Source organism: Poecilia reticulata, chromosome 19, assembly GCF_904066995.2.
Source record: "Poecilia reticulata chromosome 19, P_reticulata-male-v2, whole genome shotgun sequence".
NCBI lineage: Eukaryota > Metazoa > Chordata > Actinopteri > Cyprinodontiformes > Poeciliidae > Poecilia > Poecilia reticulata.
Window position 1 is genome coordinate 19,706,411 of NC_088848.1, and position 22,945 is coordinate 19,729,355.

At 42.2% G+C, this 22,945-nt stretch overlaps 2 protein-coding genes across 2 annotated transcripts in view; one reads left to right on the plus strand and one right to left on the minus strand.

The window, feature by feature from the left end:
• Positions 1–11,550, plus strand: part of ogfod3 (2-oxoglutarate and iron dependent oxygenase domain containing 3) — a 24,020-nt gene extending 12,470 nt beyond the window's left edge. The window contains exons 8-9 of the mRNA XM_081600787.1: positions 2,134–2,257; positions 9,737–11,550. Coding sequence (XP_081456913.1) covers positions 2,134–2,257; positions 9,737–9,873 — 261 coding nt within the window. The 3' untranslated portion in view covers positions 9,874–11,550. The remainder of the gene's footprint in view (positions 1–2,133; positions 2,258–9,736) is intronic.
• On the minus strand, positions 9,427–21,015 carry LOC103482075 (urotensin-2 receptor). The gene is made up of 2 exons (XM_081600786.1): positions 18,613–21,015; positions 9,427–9,917 (listed from the first exon to the last, which is right to left on the minus strand). Exon 1 carries the CDS (start codon positions 19,736–19,738, stop codon positions 18,668–18,670), a length of 1,071 nt encoding a protein of 356 aa, XP_081456912.1. The 5' UTR covers positions 19,739–21,015; the 3' UTR covers positions 9,427–9,917; positions 18,613–18,667.
• Between the last annotated feature and the right edge of the window lie 1,930 nt (positions 21,016–22,945).

A 22,945-nucleotide genomic window follows, 5' to 3' on the forward strand; every position in this document is an offset into this window, starting at 1 on the left:
TTGAAGAGTTATGCAGGCTTTCGGACCAGTCTATCCGAACCACTGGTACAGAAGGAGTGCATATTCCTCCCGCTAAAACAAGGACTCTCGGGATCTTGTTGAATTCGGATCACTTTGAATAGGGAAATGTTCCCCGATTTCAAAACTTTGGCTGAAGTGGCGTTTGTAATACCAGTGAATCGGATTCACCACCCCATGAGAAGACGTGTCCAAGGGAAATGCCCAAAGCCTCATGACAGTAGCCTTTGCAGCAAGACTCACTGAGACATTTGATTACAAACAAACAGGTCGGGAATTCAGGTCCATGGAGGCCACAGTAGGTTAATTGTTCATAATTTAGGGACGGTATTATGTATTTTCCAGGCACATAGTTCGATTTTATATCACAATCCAGTCACTAACTTTACTTAGAGTCAAAATGACTGCAAAAACATGAAGCGCCACTTATGATTTGATTTGTCTTTTCATTTGTGTATTTAAACCTTATTTGCATAAGGAATGATAATTTTGTATTTGATCTAAGGAAGCAACACTTACAGTATTTAATATATTGCACATCTGCACTGCAGTAAATTAACCATATATTCGTGGTCACTATGTCAGCAACTTTTAACACATTTTCCTTGCCTTCTTAGATAGTACTTTGCTTAACTTGGCTCCCAATTCCCCTCCTTACAAAACCTTTGGGATTAATTAGACAGGAGGAATATAGCATATTTTAAGAAGAAATGGACATTTAATTAGCTCTTCATACATGGCCACAGAGGAGAGAGACCTGCTTTGTGATAGAGCAGCAGTTCAATAATGCGGCGTGAACTGTTTACGTTGCACAACCCACAAGAGCTCTAACAAGCACTGCTTGTTCCCATGAAAGCCCAGCGTATAAAACGGCATGCAGCCTTATTGGCGGATCAAAGAATATGTTGAACTGTTTCAAATTCCTCTGAAGCTATTTTAGCGTCTTGTTTCATTGCTTTTGCTTGATCGTTCCATAAAGATGACAGCAATGTGTTTCTCTGGGAGTAATGGGAAATAATTAAACAAATTCAACAGGCACTCCAAAGCATTTCAACCTGAATTGTGGAGCACTTCTATGGCCTTCATACCACACAGGCTGCTATTCATTTATATTACAAGTATTTACCTGTCGGAAAAGTGGGTTCTACGTTAATCACAGCTTCCTGTCTATTGAAAAAAGGCCGTGTTGTAAAACGTATAGTTTAATATTTGACACCCGAAGCATTCATTTCATAATATATATGGAATAGGGCAGCGAGCAAGGGCTAAACGATATGAATGATTGCTTTCAATCTTGCAAAAAATGCTGCAAAGGATTTCTGGAGATGGTTTGTGGTGCCAGCAATTAGTAACCCATTTCAGTTTCTACTAAATACTTCAGTAATTACCACTATTATTGTTGCTAGGCAGGTTGTCTTTGTCCACGCCAGTTATTACACAACTCCACACTCTCTCACTTTCAGCTAAACCACTGCCTGTCTTTCACACCAAGATCAAATCTACTCAGTATTGTTCTTTTTATGTTGCAACCCCCTGAGAAGTACTCGGAAACCACATCTGAGCCCAATGTTGCACAAGTCTGCCCAGATGTTCCGTTTCTGGTTGGATCAATTCCACATATGTGACCATTCCATCCCGTATCCAAATCTGGCCTGCCTTGTTTTCGGTGGCCACCAGCATGATTTGATTGGTTGGAGAATAATTTCTAGACACATAGTAATAGAAACTATGTGTCATTAATGAAGATCCCAGTGAGCTCGTTAGGGGACGTAATCCGGTGAAGCCGTTACATTTCTCTCAGGAGTCCCACCTGTGGAAAACTTCAGAAAGACCTAGAATTGGCAAGTACAGCTGTATGAAAGTAAGCAATAAGCTCAACAAACATGGCGTGTATTTTCTACCTTCAGACTCCACTGCTTGAGTCCTCTGGCACCTGTCTACTCATGTCCGATGGCGTTTGTTTTTTTTGGGGGGGTTTTTCTTCCTTGGATGGGCTGTACTGAAGCAAATTTCGTTGTGCCTGATAGATGATGACAGTAAAGGCTGATTCTGATTCTGAAAATGTCCTCAGCTGTTTGGTGGGTCAGTCATGCCTCAACTCTCTCTGTCTTTTAGGAGACGTATGGCTCTTTCGACTACACATCTCTCCTGTACCTGTCTGACTACGGCTCAGACTTCACCGGCGGACGATTTGTCTTCATGGACCAAAATGGCAATCGAACCGTGGAACCACGGGCAGGTACTAGCCAGCGGCTCACTTTTCTTTGCCAAGGGAAAAACGGGGCGGGGAAAAAAAAATTCAACCCCCAAATAACCTTCTATTAATAACTTCACTTTTGTCTGATTTAAGTTGGAAAAGGGTTTATTCATGTCTACTTTGCACATTTCCAGTGAAGGACATATCATTTGTTTATGTAGCACAGTGAGATCCACTAATTATCTCTTGATGGCTAAATCGCCTTATGTATTCATATCCTGTAATGCATTTACTAATTCTACATCAAACAGAGAAGCTTGACCTGTTGTAACCCAGCTGCTCCTCTGAAAGGGGGCTAAGAGCACCAAAATGAGCAGCGAAATGACTGTAATCCTCTCTAAGTGGGTAATCAGACCTCTGCACAGTGAAGATTCGGGGAATTGTGTTTTACTTTGCTGCAAATTCTCAGAGGGTTAGACATCCTCCACTTTGAGGAAATTAGGCGATCTACCTTTATCGAAGTGGGTTCTTTGTACGAGCACTTAACCAAAAACAAGTGAAGGAGAAATTAATTAAGTCGACTCATTAAACTGTCCACAGTGGCAGAAAAAGGAAGGTAACATAGTGAGTAAGTTTTCTCAAGTGTGTGAAGAAGTATCAAGATTTTTAGTTCTCTTGGGAAAAGGTAGAAATATTTCAACTGAACTTTCTCACACAATGTCTTCCATTGTGTTGAGATACTAGTATCTTTTATTACTTTCAAACCTACATGACATTTATATTGTGTTAATAGCAAAGGCAAAAACACAGTTAAGAATGTCGCTTTTAAAAGCCTTTAACTATCATAAGGACACAACGATTACATGCAAGGTCACTTACATTGACCTCCATGTAAGTGGTTTTTTTTTTTGGGTGACTGTTGAGTTTTACCTTGAATATCTCGAAACCCTTGAAAATATCGACTATTTAAAAACTGTCTGCTGCCTTCATGAGGGGATTGTTTTATGTTAGACAAGAATACAGGAATTCTGATGTCTGTGCTGTGATTTTTATTTATTTTTTTTATTATTTATTTTCCCCTCAGCATCTGATCTGTTGATCGTCTTGACATCCTTGAAACAAAAGTCAAGCATAATGTCTATCTTTTGAATATTTATAGTAATCGTTGGATGAGTTTTTTCCCAGCTTTGTTCTTTGCTGTGACGTCTGTAAATGGAGTTCCTCCTGCATATTTCAAAGCGTCGTGTGTCTGCTCAGTATGGCAAACAACTCCTCGGCTCTCTCTCCTACTTCCTGACAGCTCCACCTTGCCTTTATTGCATCTGACAGAAAGCAGTCCCGTGGTACTTCTGTCCTCTTTGTCCCCCCTCCCCTTAATCTCCACACTTTGTCTTCTGTCCTCTGTCCCAGTTTAGCTCCTTTGCCTCTTTTAATCTCCAGCGAACCAACAAAAAGCCCACTTTTGTCCCCAATTTTCTACCCATTGTCGCACCTCCTTCTCTTCCCCTGCGTCGCTTCACATCTGCTCCATCAAAGTCCTCATGCGCCGCTGAGGAGCAAGCCTCGGTGAATCAAGCCTCGGTGAATCATCCGGGGCCCCTTGACAACGTGCCGTGATGAAGCGGTGAGGGAAGTTAACTGAAGGTCACGTTGGAGTAAAAAATGACTGCAGCTCACTGGCGTCGTCGTCAACGGTCGTGTTTCAGTGAAGTTAGACTGACCTTAAGGCAACAGGAAGGGCGGTATGCGGATTATCTTCATCTGATTAAACTGCGTTTGCCGCCGAGGAAGTGAAAATGACAAGATGGAAAAAGTTGGATAAATTTGTTGCGTATAATTGCACCGCTTCATCTTTTCACATCACTTAAATCTTTTCCAGTGACTTTGCGAGGCAGGTGGCTGTCAGGTCCTAATGGGTGAGAATCTGCTCATCAGATTTGAAGGGCTGGTGGGTTTGCATAGATATTTACGGCTCTTCTGAAGTGACACCATCTAATTAGGTGTAATTAGAACATCATCAAGACGATTAGAGAGAAGAAAAGTTGAGAATGTGAGGGAAATTTTATCAGACGGGTTGAGGAGATGTCGGGTAGCAGAAAATAGATTTGATTTATAGATTTGCTGGGGAAAGAAATGGTCTCTTAGAGGAGATTTAGGACTGGATAAAAAGATGATATGTAAGGTGACGGATCTCTGGCTGGAAAGGGTAGATTTAAGCAACAGATGGAAAAGGAATATATGAAAATCCAAGCAGTCAGTAGTGGTCTAACCTGCTAGCGTACAGTACCACAGGAGAGTCTGAAAAGTTTAGGTCTGTAGCTCAAGTCGTAATGGACAACGATCGTGTTCCCTACCCCAACAGTTTTCTTTACCCAGGTTTCTAACCATACGGCAAATCAGAGAGGAGCAGCAAAAGCGAGTCCGACCAATTAGCGATGCTTGCCAGCAGGTGATGGCGTCATTCAGGATGTTACTGTGGAATATCGCCTCTGCTGCCCGGAAACTATTATGTTAGCATGTCGAGGCTGTCCTACGTCAAGTCTGAGGGCTACCAGTGATCCTTTCTGTCCACAATGACTCTTTGACTTGCTTCACCACACAGAGCTGCTTTTATTGGGTGGAAAATATTTCATCTCATCTGACCAGCTTCCATAAATGCCAGGTTTGTTGAGTCTTAAAGCCACCAGATACTCCCACCTGAGCTGTGAATCCTTGCACCTCCTCCAGAGAAGCACCTCTTGGTTGCTACTCTGATTACTTATTTGCACCTCCATTTGTTGTACTGGATTTTGTACGGGGAGCCAACAACTGCTCAACTAGCCGCAAATTTTTTACTTGTAAAAACATTTTAAATGCATAATTTTTCTTTTCATTTCACAACTCCTTTGTGTTGAAGTTTTACACACACAAAAAAAAAACCATTCAGAACGTTGAATTTTGTGGTTATGTGACAACGTGTCGAAATGACAGCGACTCGTGAAGCAGCGGCTACCGTTGCACCTCGGACGCCTCAATGAAATTATCTAAGAAAGCAGGGAGAGCAGCTGAATAGAGCCCCCCTGCAGGGCGACGAAATCTGCTGCCGGAACGCCACAAAAGATAAAACCAAACAAACTCTGAGGCAAAGCTCGACACAGATGAGAGAACAGTCCAACAGCGCATTCGTCTGCATCGATACCAAGAAACCCGACAGGCCTCCTGCAGATCTTCTCTTGGATTCAGCTCGCAGATATTTGTTGTGCCCGTTCTTTTTGTCTCTTTTGTTTTTTTTTTTTTGCATTTCTATCTTGCTGACTGCTGTGACTGTAATAATCAGTTTTTTGTTGTTGGACATAACCCCCTCCTGTTACAGTTTCCCCTGACATTAAATGAAAACGTTTGTTTTCCCCCTTTTAGAAAGTAAAATGTAAGGAAAGACTCGGCGGGGGTCTTTAGATGACGTTCTGATGTTATTGAATGATTTAAAAGGTTTGAGTCGGTGCTTCACTTGAAGGAGCAGTACGATGTAAAGTCGACTTTTTTGAGCTTTTCATCACACTGTGATGTTATCCCCTGATCATAAACATACCTGGAGTGTTGCCTTGATTCTTTCATGCATGTTTGAGAAATCCTTTAATCTCCATGGCAACCATTCGGCCATGCGAAACGCCTGGTTGTACCTAGTTGTTCAAAACGAAACTTCTCCTCCAAGCTTCCACCTCCCACTCAGCTCCTCCAGACTAGCCAGCATCATTTAGTAAACACCTGGTGGAACTGAGTATCCGCTGAGCTCATTATAGGAGCTACATCTTGTGCAACGCTGGTAAAAAATGTTAAAGGGATTAATAGAGGAGCCATGTTGTGATGACTTCCTGGAGGCGGAGTTTCTGAAAGGACCAGAAGCTTCTTAAAGAGACAGAGGCCCAATTTCAAGGCGTTAAATTAAAAAGGAGGATTTCTTTTAGGTCACATTTGATATACAAAGCATTTTTGTAACAACTGAAGGTAACAAAGTGACTTGATTGTGCTATAAAATGACACTAAATAGCTGAAAAACAAATAATGCTGGCCCTTGAAAATCATCTGCCGCTGCTAGCATTGTGCTAGCGGCAAAAGAAAGATGCTTAGATGGATTTGAATTCATCTGTAGTGTTTGCGTTCTAGCTAATCAGAATATAACAAGTGGTTGATTGTATCTGGGAACACATTTCCAGCCAATGACCTATTCTGGACCATCATCCTTTGAGGCATTAAAACCAGCTGATTCACTACGAACCTGTGGGAGTGATCTATATATTGACCTGACGGTGTCTTGAGTTGCACCACTAAAGTTTAAGGCGTCATCAAGTACAAATAAATTGTCTGATTGTTTGGTTATACTTTAAATCCAATGGAAGAAGATTCCTTACACACCTAAATAAAATCTACCTTTAATAAACCTGCTGCTAATAAACAAACGGCATCACGAAGACCCAGGAACGCCTAGGTAAAGTTGTGCAGATGTCTAAGTAGGGTTAAATTTTAAGACGTTACGCCAAGCTTTTTGTACCTTCCGAACCGCCCAAACTAACGAGTCACATCAGCTTTTACAAATTCACAGCACAACTCTTTGTTTCTCAGCAGAATATAATTTGCATTTCTGATTGTTTTCGTAGCCCGGATCTGCTTTTCCATCTGCTTCAGAAATCAATCTTTTATGTCGTTATAATTGGCTTTTGGGTTTTGTACAGTCTTTTCGCCCTAAGTGAGAGCCTTTTGCCTTTTTGAATTCATCGTCGCTGCTGTTCAGGCGGAACATCATTTGCATGCATGATGATGAGAGATGAAATAAATTCATGGTGCGCATGCAGCATGTGTCCATTAAATACAAGTGGACTGGTTTTATGTGCCTTTTTATGAGCGGTATATTGAATAAGCTATACTATTTGCCAAGTTTAATGATTTAATTACATGTTTAAGTAACTGTTTTATAAATTATTTATTGACGCCTCTCAATACTAATTAACTCAGTCAGTTGGCATTGCCGTTAAACTGCTCTAAGATAATTTTATGCCTCTTTAAAATTGGACGCTGCTTTGTAAAGCAGTTAGTCGCTTTTGCTTCTACAGATGCATTACACAGCTCCTTATTGGTAGAACAGGATTTATCTGTGTAATTCTTGTATCTGGATCTGCTTTGTCCAAGTTTTCCAGAACTTCTGATGTAGCCAGAAGTTTCAGATTCATTGAGTTTCTGACTTTGACACGTACCACCATCTAAAACACAGGCTCTATATTGATTTGAGCCCTAAAATGCACAATTCTTCTCTCATCCCACACAAAAACTGTGAATAAAATGGAATGAAATTCATTTTTTTATATGCTTCATATTAGAGGAGCAGCAATTGCAGTTTTTTCTGGCCTGTGGATTTTCTCTCGGTATTATCCGTGGTCTGGACGCGAGGAAAGGCGAACCTTTTCCCTTTTACTTCCTAGTTCCTTTGCGGCCTGGAAATGACCTGGAAAAGTTTTTGTCTAAGCCTCTTGAACTCCACCGGCAGCGTCTCTCCTTTGTGCCGCGGCTAATCTCCCTCACTCCACTGTTGAGAGTCTAAAACGTTCTTCACAGTAAACACCGTGAGCATTCCCACTGATACTTGCAGGGAATTATTTCCAGATAATGCCATTTGGAAGTTATCTAAAGCCACGCAGCCGACGCGGGCGTGGAGAAATGTCCTTGTTTTTCTTCACGTTGCAGTCCTTTCCTGTATTTGCTGCTCATCCTCGTTTGGGAGTGAATTGTCCTACCGCCCATTCCTGGTTCTCTTCTTCACGGTAGGTTCTTTTGTTTAACAGTGAGATCTAATTTCTTTTGACAACCTCTAATCTAACAGGCTGCCAGGGGGATTGCAACTCCCCCAGAAAAGCTCCCACAGAACATCACACAGGGACACGAGTTGTTTGTTTCATCAGGTGGAAAGTAGAACACCGACTTCGGCTTTTTCTTTTTTTTGTTGTTGTTTCGTTTAATGAGTTAACCCCTTTAAAAAAAAAGCCGAGGCAATAGCAAGTTTTAAAACGACTTTTAAAAACTTTGAAAAACAGAATTGTGATGCACAGCCGCTCTCTGGATTGTATCAACTTTTATGCAAATCTAGGATGGGCCGTATTTAGTGAGGTCTGCGCTGGCTGGAATGTGGCAGCAGCTCGTTAGCCTTGGATAAATGAAGAGACTTTCAGAAAATCACCAAGTGTTGATTAAAGAGCGAAATGCTTGAGAAAGGTTTCAGTAAATGGATTTATTTTAGGTTTTGAGAAAGAAATTAGTTTGTTTTTTTCTCATTTTTCCACAAGTAGTTACATTTAAAATTCAGTCTTTTTTACTTTCTATCCACAATTGTTGAGCAGTCATCCGTAACTAGGCTGTTGAATTTTTACAATTTTCAAATATCTTCATTTTCAAAACCTTTCCGTTTGAGTTGTTTTCATGCCTGTCTTCCTTCCAATTGCGTTTGGGAATCTAACCAAAAACCTTCACTGCTATGGAGGGAGGAACTTCAGCTGAAGGTTAGCTTGATGTCAGATCTTTAAAGTCTTGGAGTAGCTTCTTAAACCTGCTAACACATCAGCAGGTTTGAAACTGCCAGCTGTTAAGTCTTCTTTCTTTGATTTGTTTTCCGTAGCATTCTGGACTTTGTTTGCTCACTTTACAAAGTCCTTTTGTGAGTTTCAAATGAAAATGCCCCCCCTCACTCCATCTTCTGCTCTCGTACGATCATTTCTCTCCATTCCTTCATTCACTTACAGCAGCAGCAGCACGCTTGGTGTTTCACTGCTGCCTCGGCTCATCAGTCCACGACAGACAACAAAGCTGTTAACTTTAGCGGTAAAATCTGGGAAGGCACTTTTAACTGCCCTGTTGCTGAAAAGTGCTGTATAAATAAAACTTCTTCGTCTTCAAAAGTATTCATGACTTGGACGTTCTGACTGAATCTGAGCTGTTTGGTTAAGAGGAATGAGCAAAACGTTTGGATTCCAGATGGTGGAGACTTACTGCTGTGATTAAAGTGAAAGCTGGTCGCACTTCACTTTTTATATTGATATTTATTTGTCAAACAATAAGGGACACAGCATGTAGCTGTATCAACTATCGATGGAGCAATAATGACTGTAAACTGCGTTACTTTCACGTCCTAAGCTGAAGATTAACCGCACTCTTACAGACACGGATAAATGAGAACTTGGTGAAAAGTAGACCATTAAAAAAAAAAATCTTTTATTTAAATTATAAATATCTTTCACAATTTATGTAATAAATATGTTATATTTTTTGTTAAGCTTAACCCTGTTTAACATTTGTTCAGTAAAGATCACCGACTACCTTTTTTTTCTTAAAAAGTCAATGTTCAAAGCTTTGTACCAAATGTCCCATCACCAGATGTGGATAAAAGCCAAACGGCAAATATTTCCTGAAAAGTTGCACTTCCTCTTGAAGTCTTTTGTACATTCACTTCCTCCCTAAAGAGTTTTGTTTGTTTTGTTTTGTTTCCTCTCTCCTGTCCAGGACGGGTGTCTTTCTTCTCCTCTGGATCGGAGAACCTCCACCGCGTGGAGAAGGTAACGTGGGGGACGCGCTACGCCATCACCGTCTCCTTCACTTGTAACCCCAGTCACGCCATCTCCGACCCCTCCCTGCCCTGAGGCGTCTGCCGACGGCGCTGCTTCCCCGTGCTCTCCGACGAGCCCTGCAACAAAGACGGAGACGAAGAAAGTGAACAAGAGAAAAAAAAACGTTTTTATTTTAGGTGCACAAGCTGTGATCGAGAAACATCGCCGGCTGCTGTGTCGGACACGAGCGGCAAAAAATTGACGAGCTTATGATTCCTGTTGGAGGAGAGCCTCAAGACGGAGGACGATGAACTTCAGATGGGAAATTTACCGCGGCAGAAATTCTTCCTCGGAAACATCAATTTTCTACCGAAGCGAAAAGACTGGTTGTTTGGACGTAACGGCGCACAAGCTGGGAGTCCACGGCACAAATTTTCTCCATCATTCCACCACTGATGAGAGTCCAAGTCTTCCGAATGTTCCTGCAAAATGCAGCTCCATATTTATCCGTCATATTCCAGAAATGTCCCTCAACTCAACATTCCATATTGAGTTTTACACACAGACTGTCTTGCGTCAAAGCAGCAACTTTTAAATTTCACACTAAGACTCTTTCTTCAGCAAGACACTTCTTTATAAATTCAGACATTAATAATTCTGATGCAATACCGATATTACAGCTCTGAGTATTGGCTGATACCGATACTGCCCCGGCACAATATCAGCATGAATCGTAAATACTTTTATTATTTAATTTGTAATGTGGGATGTTATAAAAAGCTTTACCAAAAACGGAAAAACAAGCAAAAATCAATTTCTCAAACAGAAAACGACGGTCAACAATAATATGTATGAGAAGAACTGATCCTTTAACCAAACTGTTGCAGATACAAAGTGCTGCTGGAGAAGAGTGGATCTGTCGGAGATTTTAGATACAGTTTGATATAATCCAATACTCATTTTTTGCCTGATATCAGACCGATTTCCGATATGAATATCGGCTCAGTACACCCCTAATAGTCAAATCTTTTATTTGGATGCCCAGTGCTTGGTAATGACAGCTTTTCATGGCTTTGTGTTCCTGGTTACTGTGTGTCTAAATGTAAATTTCTGTCCTCTGGTTTCTTCTGTTCTTTGGTTTTGTCACATTTTCACATTTCATGAAGCAAAATTTAATGTCAGACAGATAACCTGAGTAAGTAAAAGACGACGTTTTCAAATAATTTCAGTGGAAGCCAACCTGGCAACTTGTGATGCGTTTACAGTAGATGAATTTACTGTTGCAAAATTTTTAACTTAGACAAACAGGAGGATTTAACAAATCATCACCCGAAAACCTTTTTTTTTTTTGGGCTTTTACTCAGATTATCTTTGTCTTATACAACAAACTGTTAAATCAACAAACGCAAAGGAAAAATTGGGAGCAGTTGCTTTTTTCTCCTCCGTTACGTCTTCCAACGGTTCTGGTTGTTCCCGTTTCAGTTGTTTGGGTTCATGGACGTTTCTGATCGTTCTGAACTTTTTGAACGTTCTGCTCAAAATGAAACCGGGTTACAGATGCAAATCTTCAGACTCTCAGGGTCACATCTCTCTTTCTCCTTGTGCCAAGGTTTTTGTCGTGTTTTTTTTCTCGTTTGATTGAACTTCGTGAACTCCATGTGCCAATGCCTCGTTTTAGCACACAGATGTAATGTCCTGTTTTCTTTCAGCAATTATGAAGCCATAACACTTGAGTGAACACTTTGTATTTATAAAAATCAGCCGAGATGACACGTGCGTATGCCTCCATTCTTATCCGCACCTTGGGAGCCACTCCAGGAAATTGCTTGATTGATGATCGGTGTGAGGAGTCATCTTCCTTGGCTTTCTTATTTTCCGCACAGCTCCTGCAGCCAATCCTTTGTTTCCATTCCCTTTTTATTCTTAATAGATTGTGTGGATTGCTTTTAGAGTCGCTCATTGAAACTCTATTTCACTTTGATGACGTCTGTCAAAGTTTGGTGTGTACGCTTTCCGAGCTCAGGTTTTTACTCACTCCTCCTGAGTATTGGACGCTCGCTTTGGCTCAGACATTTCGAAAGTGATTGCTGTTTGCTCGTTCGTGTGTTGCGTCTCGTTTTGCAAATATGTGAACCTCGACACCGAAACAGGAAAACTGGGATACCTCCGAGTTGTAACTGTATGAAAAACAACAATTATATGAGCACATTTGAAGACTAAAAGCTATAAGCAAAGAACTTATCACTGCTTTGCTGCAAATGCAATTCTGACGCAGAGGAAACGAAGCGGGAAGTGTAAGTTTTCCCATCTGATGCATATAATGTACACGACAGAAGCATAGTGATTAGTTTGTGATGGTGTTTTATAAGAGCCTCAATTTATGTGAGGTGTCAGACATCTAATTTTAAAGTATTTTACCAAAATCAAGTTCACAAGCTCAGGTAACACCAGGCCTCACACAGCTGTCATGTTCAAAGTCGCTCTTGATCTTCTCAAGGCAGGCTTCCTAAGCTTTTCTGGCGTAGCATCGTATGAACTGACATGTCTGGTTCTAGGAAGGTTTGGACCTTCCTTCTCCTGACTTATACCATCATCTTTATTGTCTGCATCAATGACTGCGCTGGTACAACTTCAGAAAAAAAGAGCACCCTCAGATGTTGAGCGTACCGTAGAGACCAGGTTTGCCCCAGACTTTGAAAGGATTTGCGTTGGGCTCCACTCGGCAGAGTGTGACTCAGCGGACCACCAGCCCTCTCTGTCACTCCGTGCTAATTGCCCCAGCACAAGTGAAGAGCAGGCAAAGGAGAATAAAGCAAGTTGTAAGTTCTCCTCGTCTTGTTTCACAGGCGAGGCATGTTCATTAGCTACACATTGATACTAGCTTGCCCTGTTAGTGCTGGGAGAAGTGCAGGATGTCAGCGCATCCTAAAAGAGTCTTAAATTCATGCTTCTAACGTTGAGGCCTTAAAATGCCTGAAATTCATTAAAAAGAATGTGAGTTGGCCTTAAATATTATCACCTGCCTAAAATGAGTTTTTTTGCCAAGAGTTTTTTTAAGGGACGATGGGGGACTTTTGGCAAGAATTTATTTTTTCTCAAAATCACTTTTGAGAAAACACCTCATCTTAGTGCAATTTTTTTTAATTGTTTCCAGTAAGCAAATTTATTTTCATAATTCCATTTTGCACAATTTTATGGCCAGTGGTAATGTGGTTAGGGGAGGAAGAGCAGGACAAACTCATCACTGACGTTTATGAAACTGGAGAACTTCTCTGTAAGCTCTCTGCAAATAAATTACCTGAAATGACACTAAAATATCTCAGAAGGCAAATTATTGAGTCATAATTTTTTTTTTTACCCTTGTGCAAAGCTAAAGCCAGCTAAAGTGCTAGACTAGCATCATAGGCTAGCTTTTTAGCCACTTGGAAACACTGTGAATTGAGGCTTGACTTGGCGTTTGAAGAGTACAGTAGTTTTGTCAACATAGCTGCTGAGAAAAATAACCATATAAATACTTGATTGAAGGTTTGTTTGTGCTATAATAATGAATCACCTCTTCACATTATTCAGCTTAGTTAGACTCACTTGGGTATGTCGGTCCATCATCAACACCGCAGTCTTCCTTTGCTGGAAGTGGTTGGGCAGGTTCCCACAGTGACTTCATTGGCATTTCAGAAAACCTTAGTGGATCTAGAAATAGCCAGAGTCCGTAGTCAGAGTGGACTTTTCAGTGACACTGGTGTTAACGAAGGAGCAGCTGGTCAAACTGCTGTGGTCCACAGGGACACACTGCCAGCTCAATTACAGCCTCATGAAGCCCGGCCCGAAAAATTAAAACAAAGACCAAACAACCAGCAGCTGAGAGTTTATGCACGAAATGCCTAATAAAGCATCAAAAATGGGGGGATTGCGAGTTTTAGTGACGTTCATGACCTCTAGAGACAAAGGCAGTTTAATTTCTCAACTTTTATAACGGCAATTTGAAATGTTTTCATAGTCAAATAGCAGTGCAATATTGCATACCAATGTGGTAAATGAGCTGCCCCAGTCTTTTTATCCTTTGGATCTTGTTTGGACACCAGAAATGAAGTTTTTTTGGCAGCAGCAGGATTTGATGAACTAAAGTAACCAGATTATTCCTTCCTTCCTTGAAAGAGAAAAACCAGCAGCGAGTAAACTCAATTTTCACAGAGTTTGTACCTAAATTAGCCTTGTTCCTGTTGGAAGTTGAAACCTAGAATCGTGCCAAATAAGCTGCTGGCTGCAACGTACAGACACATACAAAGACATATTTCTTTGTATGTTCTGTACTTAAATGCTAAGGGAAAATAAACAAGGGAACTTTGAAAGAGTTGGAGGAATAAGGTTGAGGTATTCTTCACCTGATACAGATTTAAGTGAGTCTTTCTTTCTCTGGAAGAGAATACTCAGTTTACGCACATAATTTGGATTTTTACGTACCTGCCAGGAGCGGAGGTTTTGAAGAATTAACGAGTGGTCCAAACGGAGGAAGGCCCAGAGGTTGGGGTGTCAGAAAACGACCTCATCAAAGTACAGGAGAAGGAGTACTTCTATTTTGGATCAGGTGTTATTTACTTTTTTTGGAACCAGTTTGGGATTCTTGGCCAGGTTCCATCATCAGGGCCTCTCGGCCTCGTCTCTCTTGGCAGCAGCGGCCAAAACAGGCCCTGTCTGCCCAGGGAGTTTAAATAGTAAATGAATTGAATTCATACGGTGAGTTTTCCACTCAGAGCACATTTCAGCCACATTCACCCAATGGCCATCACAAACGCACACATTAATACACCAACACACAGATCAGTTGGCGATTTAGAGATAAGTGTGTTGAATATTTGGCTGATAATCACTTGGAATTCAAGACCAAATTTCATGCAATATATAAAAAAAAAGGTTTTTAGCTGGATCAGAATTTGCTGTTTCGGTCCGGCTCCCAGTTCGATTCACACCTCCCCAAACTAACCAGACTTTTAAGACTGGAGTTCGACTAAAGTGGACTAAACAGGGCTGGTGTGAATGCACCCTCAAGAGAATCTGTGATTAAAAGTTTTTGTTTAGACCTTTTCAGTATTCTTGGTCAGAATACTGAAGGTTTTGAAGTGAAATGTGGTGTATTTACTTTTTACATGGCTGTGAATGTTTATATTGCATCTCATCTCCATAAAATGGCCACGTGGTGGTGTGATTTTTTTTTTTTTGGTCCATTTTGCTTACAAATCCAACCAGAACATTTAATAATAGATCAAATTCCTGACTAGTGATTGGAGATTAGGTCATTTTCTGGGGGGAATGGTATGTTTATTTTGTTTGAGTGGGTAGAACCAGCTGTTGGCCACATTAGTCTTGAGTACGTTTATAGTCTTTGTGCTATTATTTATGAGTTAAAGTCAGTCATATTTAATAAATGACGTGAGCTCAGAGGATGAGGACATTTTTTGGGACTCAGGAGAAACATCAACAACCTCCTACAAAAACAGCCCCGAATTTTTCATGAATCTTGACGTACAAAAGGAGTCGGATCACTTCCCGTCTTCTCTGACATTGTACCACGGAGAAATTGGCTCCAATGAATTTATGCATGAGTCTGCACACATATACCATACCGTCCGAAACGTTCCCCCTCCTCCGCCGGTCCCCTGCTGGGACATTGGCTTGAAAATGTCACAGCTCAGGATTGCATTCAAATCATTTTCATAATGAGAGAAAATGTGATGCTTTCCTTGTCTCATTGCTGGGTGTGAGGACCACGGCAGACGTGTCCAGACATGCATCACCATGTCCTCCATTTCCTTCTGTCCACCGTCCGTGTTTTTTCCCTCTCAGAAGCCACGAGTTGTGTTTCTGCATGCCTCATCCAGATGTTTTTCACTGTATTCTTTTATACACTTAAACTTGTTAAGCTAAGCTTTTTCACTGTATTCTTTTATACACTTAAACTTGTTAAGCTAAGCTTGCATACACTAGCAACAGTTTGTCAGTTGTGAACTCTTGAAACTCCTTTTGTCTGTAATCTAAAGGATCTTTAGATTAAAGAGACGTTTTCGGTGGAGGCCCGGTGTTCACACGGGTTAACGACCACAACCGCAACATCTAGAGCAGTGTTTCTCAACTCTGGTCCTCACCGCCCCCCTGTCCTGTATGTTTTAGGTTTGACCCTTCTGCCACACACCTGAATTGTATCTCTGGATGATTAACAGACTTCTGCAATACTTGGTGGTCATGCAATCATTTGAATCAGCTGTTCTGGAATACATTCCTCTATTCCAGGAATGTACCTGGAATAGAGGTACAATAGAGATGTTTTGGATGCACTGCATGCAGAGCAGGGGGGCGGTGAGGACCAGGGTTGAGAAACACTGATCTAGAACCTCCCCCTTCTAAAATCACTTATACCTGCTTGTTTCAATAGTTCAAACACAAAATACACCTTAATATGCATTAATACACAACCGTCTTGGCGCTAATGCAGAAGCTAATGTCCACAGGCTTCATTATCCCCACTCTTGGGGATGCAATCAATCAGCGGCAAGGAAGATGAACGGTGTTCCTGGATTGGCTGCTCTGCAAATGCCAGCCAATAGCGTGTCGAGTAGCCTTTGCTATTTGCAGGAATTAGTAACTTCAACAAAGGTTTTGGGTTAAAAACCTAACCAGGTCAAACTCGTAACCCAACTATGTTGTGGTAAATGAACCCGACCTTGGGACGGATTTCTGACCTCCTGGGTCTTTGGAGGACGTTGTGATTCCAGGCTGTCCAGCCATCAGCTGGTCAACCCAGGAACAGAAAACTACTTGCGACAAGTTTACGAGCTCAGATGATCCCAGAAGGACGGGACGGATTCCAGATTCACACCTACACCGCATCAACCGCTGCAGTCCTCCTCACCTCTTTAGTCACATCCATCAATCACACAACACCTTCCACACACGCACGCACGCGCACACACACACACACACACACACACACACACACACACACACGTCATGTTATTGTGAGTCAATAATGCAAAGCCCCTCATGAATCCTGATGCCTGCTGGGAGAATGTTCAAACTAATCAAATCTTTGTGGGTTTTTAAATGCAGCGCGTTAACCACAGGTAAAGTTTTAGTCGATTTTTGTTTTTAAGAGTTGAAGAGCTGAGCAACCACGAGGTGAAACACAGCTGCAAAAGGTTCATGCAGAAACGATTGGATTTGTTTCTTTGGCTCTTCGGTTGAACTCGGGGGTAAACAATGATTTTTGCTAATTATTTCATTTGACAGTCACTTTTATCTCGTTCACCACCAAGATGAGCTTTAAACCAGTCCTGGATTAAACTGTGTAGATCCTACATTAGATGGATTTAAATACGGTTTTACCTCCACAATGTAGTTAAGTTTCTGTCTGCAGCCTTAATGCTTGTCCTTAAAGGGTCATCTAGCTTTCACCCAGTTGTTTTATTATAAGGGATATAAATTTGTTTTTGCTTTTATTAGTCTTATGAATGATGTCATAAGTCTGATTCATAGGTGAGGATTAAGAAAATAGAGCTGATGACAGTTTACATGTTTTGGAACCGTTTATTTGTTCATGTTTCGACTTCAAAATTCATAGCCTAATGCTCCGAGGTACAATACTGCGAAGTGGGAGAAAATGTATATAAAGTTTTTGATATTTACACATGAAAAAAATAAAAACCTGTGAAAGGCGTAGGACTGTGATTGGACTTTGTCATTCAAACACAGGATATTTTAGAGCTTTTGGCTACTTTTCCCGATTCATGTTTCCCGTGCACAGTGATAAAATAATAAAAGAAATAAAAACAATCTACCGTGACACCAGTTTGGGACACAACTGAAAGCCGACAATTTTTCTCTCCGTCATGCTGCCCTGGGTGGTAAACCATATGTCCTGCATGGAACAGCTTGACTTTTAATCCAAGTCACTTTTATTCAGTTTTAATTGGAAGGACTGATTTCTGTAATTCTGGAGTTTAGAGGGCCACACAAAAAGCCATGAGGGGATTTGGACCCTGGACCTTGAGTTTGACACTTTGTTTTAGGTAAAAGCATATTTAAGGAGGGTGCACCGACAAATCGACCCCCATTTCCTTCATTTTGTGAGGCCGATCCTATCAACTAATCAGCAAAGGTCTAAAAATCAACCACTGTCCTCTTCAGCTCTGCAGTGAGAGGCATTGGACTGACTGACCAGTCCACCAGGTCAGGTCTGCACATTTGTAGTTAACCATAGTCACCCCACTGTCACCAAATCAGGAACTTTCTAGCTATATTTAGCAACATTTCAGACAAAAAAAATTGGTATCTGCCAAAATCATGCCAGGTTTTTTGAGGATCAGTGATAGGCAACTGGCCAGAAAACTGCAATCGGTGCACATATGGGTGCATGCACTGATTGGCCCAGTCAAAGTCCAGACATAAATCAAACTGAGAATATGTGGCAAGAGTTGAAATTAATCTTCAAAAATGCCTTATGCTCAATCCAACTACAGAGTTTGAGCTGTTTGGCAAAAAGAAAATTTTAGATGAGCCTTTTTTCTCTCTCGTATTTCTGCAATATACTGTCTATTGATACATCGCGTAAAAACCTAATAAAATGAATTGGATTTGGGGTTTTTTGACAGGACAAATATAAAAAAGTTTAAAGTGAGCTAAATATTTCTGAAAGGCTTCAGTTCTTGAGGTTCTACTAATAAGCGAGCTGCTTACTAAAAATCAAAGCCAAACTTTGCGCGCTCTTTACGCACGGTGCGTTCTCCTTTTTAAAGTATCCAAGCAACATCCGGTGTAATAAAAAATAAAAACTATACTCGCCTGTAGCACTTCTTGTCTCTAGGAGCCTTTTTCCCCACCTCCTCCAAGAAAGAAGTCACCTGAGCGACCCCATCACCAGCGTCTCGGAGTTGAACTCGTACTGGTTGCTGGAGGACGCCGACTTGCCCCAGGAGTGCAGGCTGGGCGGCCGCTGCTTGAACGACGACGTGTACTTGTAGAAGCTCCTGTGCCTGTTCTTCAGGTACTCCCGGTAGTTCTTGGTGAGCAGCGTGTAGAGGAACGGGTTGATGCAGCTGTTGGAGTACGTCAGGCTCGCCACCAGGTAGTTGATGCACGTGTGCGTCTGCGAGGCCAGGCTCAGCGGCTCGGCGTGGTACAGCGGCAGCAGCTGCCAGATCCAGAAGGGCAGGAAGCACGCCCAGAACACCAGCACGATGGTGAAGATCATGATGAGCACCTTCTGCTTCGGGGAGCGCCTGCCGCCGCTGCTGATGGCCGCGTTGCGCTGCGACTCCAGGTAGGTGCGCGCGAGGCGCACGTACAGGTAGCCGATGACGAGGCCCGGCGCCATGATGCTGGTGCCGAACAGCACCGTCACGTACACCTTGTACGCCAGGGGAGCCCACGTGGGCGCGCACATCCTCTTCACGCCGCCGTCCGACGTCTTCTTGGTCGTCTGCGCCACCATGACCATCATGGGCACGGTGAGCACGAGCGACAGCAGCCACACGCCCCACGCGAGAGCCTTGCGGTAGCTCTTGGAGCGCCGCACCGTGTCCAGCGGCTGCGTGACGGCCAGGTAGCGCTCCGTGCACATGACGGTGAGCGTGAAGATGCTCGCGTGCATGGTGAGGAGGTCCAGGCTGAGGAGGATGCGGCAGCCCACGTCGCCGAAGTACCAGTCCTTCAGGAAGTAGGTGGACACCACGAAGGGGATGGTGGACAGGTACAGCAGGTCCGCGAGCGCCAGGTTGATGATGGAGATGTACATGGAGGTGGCGAAGCGGATGGAGTGGCACATCACCACGAGCGTGTACACGTTCCCGGACACGCCGATGATGTAGACCACGGACAGCAGGGTCCCGAAGGTGGAGGTGATGACGAGCTCGTGGTCCACGGCTCCGGCCCCGGCGAGCCGCGGAGTCACAGACCTGTTGTTCATCATGCCCCGCGCCGCTTCCGCTCCCGCTCGGCTCCCGGTTCCGCTCCTCTGGCTCGCGAGGGAGTTTGGGGAGAGAGAGAGGGAGAGAGAGAGAGGGCACGCGCGCGCACCTTGGCACTGCTGGTGTTTCTGCCTGTCCTGCTCTGCGCTCAGCGGCGCCGCGGCTCCCCGCTCCTGACGTCACCCCCGTATCACCGACACCCCCCTTTACGTTAGACTGATAATGTAGGCTAACTTAATCAGCTGACGGTTTATGATTTCACGCGGGAGAAAATTGTTTCCTACTTCATTCTCCTTACGCAAAGATCGGTGAGACAGACAAACTTCATGTTTGCAGAGAGAGCGCAGCAGGACCTGAACATGTTCAGAACAGAAAGCAGAAGGAACGGATTTTATTCACATCTCAGCAGTGTGGGAGCCACGCGAGCCACTCCTCCTCACTGATGTATGTGTATACACATTTACCCATTCAATAAATTAGAATATTGTTGAAAAGTCCATTTATATCAGGAATTTTACTAGTGAAACACTTTATAAAGCTTAATTCATAAAGTGTTTCACTTTATAAAGTGAAACACTTCATTTAAAGTTGCAGTATGTAACATATATATGTGACATGGTGACATAAATAAACTGCAACAAAATTTCTTTCAAAGAAAGTGCAATTAGGAATTCAAAATATAATGTAAAATACATAATAACTCATGATGTTGCTCGATGGCATAGAATTACGCAAAGTAGATCTGCCCTTATGGCTACATTGTCGCAATACGATTATGATTTTACACGGGAGAAAATTGTTTCCTACTTCATTCTCCTTACGCAAAGATCTATACCCGAGTTAGAATTTTTTTTTCAATGTCGAGAATGATACAGATATTAATATCGGATCGGTACCTTTAAAAAACAAACACACACACAAAAAAACACAGGATGACTCTACCATCACCATGCTTGACAAATGGTACATTTGGGAGCAGATGAAGCGGATGCTGGCCCACCTGCCATTGGTCCTGAGCTAAACAACTTTGAAATCTTGTGAAATGAACTTGATTTGATTAAAATGTGATAATCGCAGGTTGGATGGCCTTCACTTTTCCACTCATTTATTTTCCGACAGCCTCCTGTATCTGTGCTCTGGCTCTTCATTGATTTGATAAATTGCATTATTTTCTCAATTTGCCTTTCAGCGTCATGCGCAACACGTTGTGGCACTTTCTGTTACTTTTATTCTCATTGGTATCAGTATTGGACCTGCTGTCCTTTAACCTCCTTTGTCTTTTCAGATTATTGGCGAGGCCAGCAGCGATGATGAGGCGATGACATTTCCCGAGACGGACTAAAGAGTCCTCAGACTGACCTGTCCAAAGGGGATTGAGCAGCTACCTCTGCCGGCCTCTCTGAAAGTTGGAAGAGGACACTTTAGTGTGTGTTGGAGTCAGAAACTCACAGCTGAGTCATGGATACAAATAAAACATCAGCATAACACCAGAGTGAAAAGGATGCCTTCTTCTTAGGGCTCACAGGGAGATGCAAACTTAAATCGGCACATAGAAGCATTTTATATCAATCAAGTAACTATGTTACCTTCAGTTGTTATAAAATGATGTATAGATATTTAAATTTAAATATATTTGTATATATTTAAATATGACTTAAAAGACATTTGACTTAATAGTTTAACGCCTTGAAATTGGTCCTCTGTCTCTTTAAGAAACTCCTGTTCTTTCTGAAACTCCACCTACAGGAAGTCATAACAACATGGCTCCTCTATTAACCCTTAAGTTCAATGAGGCGACAGCTGAATGGTTGCCATGGAGATTAAAGGATCTCTCAAACATTGCATAAAAGAACAAGGCGAAACTTCATGTATGTTGGACAGCAGGCCTTGAGTTTGGCAGGTGCGTTAGAGGGAAGAATATGAAAAATAAAAATGTTGCGATAATAATTGTGCCGTTTCGTACACATTTTAATCAAATTCCAACATCCATCTGATCAAATTTATTCCAACCTTCATCAGTAAGAGATACCCCCTTACACTGGACGTTCTGGTCTCTTGAAACTAAACTTTTTCTTTTTTATAACCCAAAATCTCAACAACAAATTCAGCATAAAACCCCCCCCTAACAATGCTCGATAAATATCAATGTTTTCCTGTTAGCCTGTTGCTACTAACTCTCGCTTGTTTTCTGCGGCCGGGTCTCGCTGCTGAGTCCTGTTTACTGAACCTCCTGCCTCGCAGGCCTCCTTTATTCTCTCTGCATCAGAAGCCAGAGTCTATTTTCAGCCACAAGCCTTTGCGAGCTGCCCTGCTTGTTTAGTCATCAAGAGCCACTTTTACTGTACCATGAAAACAAAACTTATTCCCCCGCCGTCTGGCAGAGTCTCCATAACCAATAAGAGGATTCGACGCCGTTATTCCAATCTGCCGGGAAAGAAGGAAAAAAAGCCTCACCAGGTGTACCATCATGCATTACTTACACTGTTTTCTGCAACACCTGTCACAGATGCACATTTGCCGTTTGATGCATTATTTACACGATGCCTCATATTCTGAGAGAAACAACAGAGAGGCGTCTCGCTTGTTCATCGTCAACCGGAAGAACTGTGCATTTTTGTTTTCAAGCTGACGACATTGGCAGAGTTTCAGTGTATTTGTGGATCACACAACCGTCGAATTTGCGGCCCTTTGTTTTAATTTCAAATGTATTTCTACAGCACTCAAGAGAAACCCAACGTGTGCGTACTGTTGTGTTTATTCTCAGTCTCCGATCTTAGTTTCCATAGTGATCACAGAAGGATGTGTGCAAACAGCTTACAGTGGCAAAAACAGGAAAAGCCGTGGAGGAATGCAGCTTTACATTTGTTTGTCTGAAAATAATCAGGCAAACGTCGGATCAGTACAATTGCTTTATAACATGTTCTGAAACAAACAACCTGATGCTTCTTGCACATCTGGTGAGCTGAGCCTGAGCAGAGACGGGATGTAGCGTCCCAGCCAGAAACAACAAAAAACTTCCAAACTGATGGTGGATGAGGTCTTTATTGGCAGCAGAGTTAAGCGGGATTATGTGTTTTTCCACATATGGTCATTTTATGGCACAGACAGTCAAGTAACTATGTTACCTTCAGTTACTATAAAAAAATGATCTATCAAAAATGACTTGGGAAATTTGACTTTGAAATTGGGCCTCTGTCTCTTTAAAAAAA

Bases quoted from the DNA above. Each gene is read 5' to 3' on its own strand.
- LOC103482075 (XM_081600786.1), bottom strand. From the start codon at position 19,738: ATGATGAACAACAGGTCTGTGACTCCGCGGCTCGCCGGGGCCGGAGCC.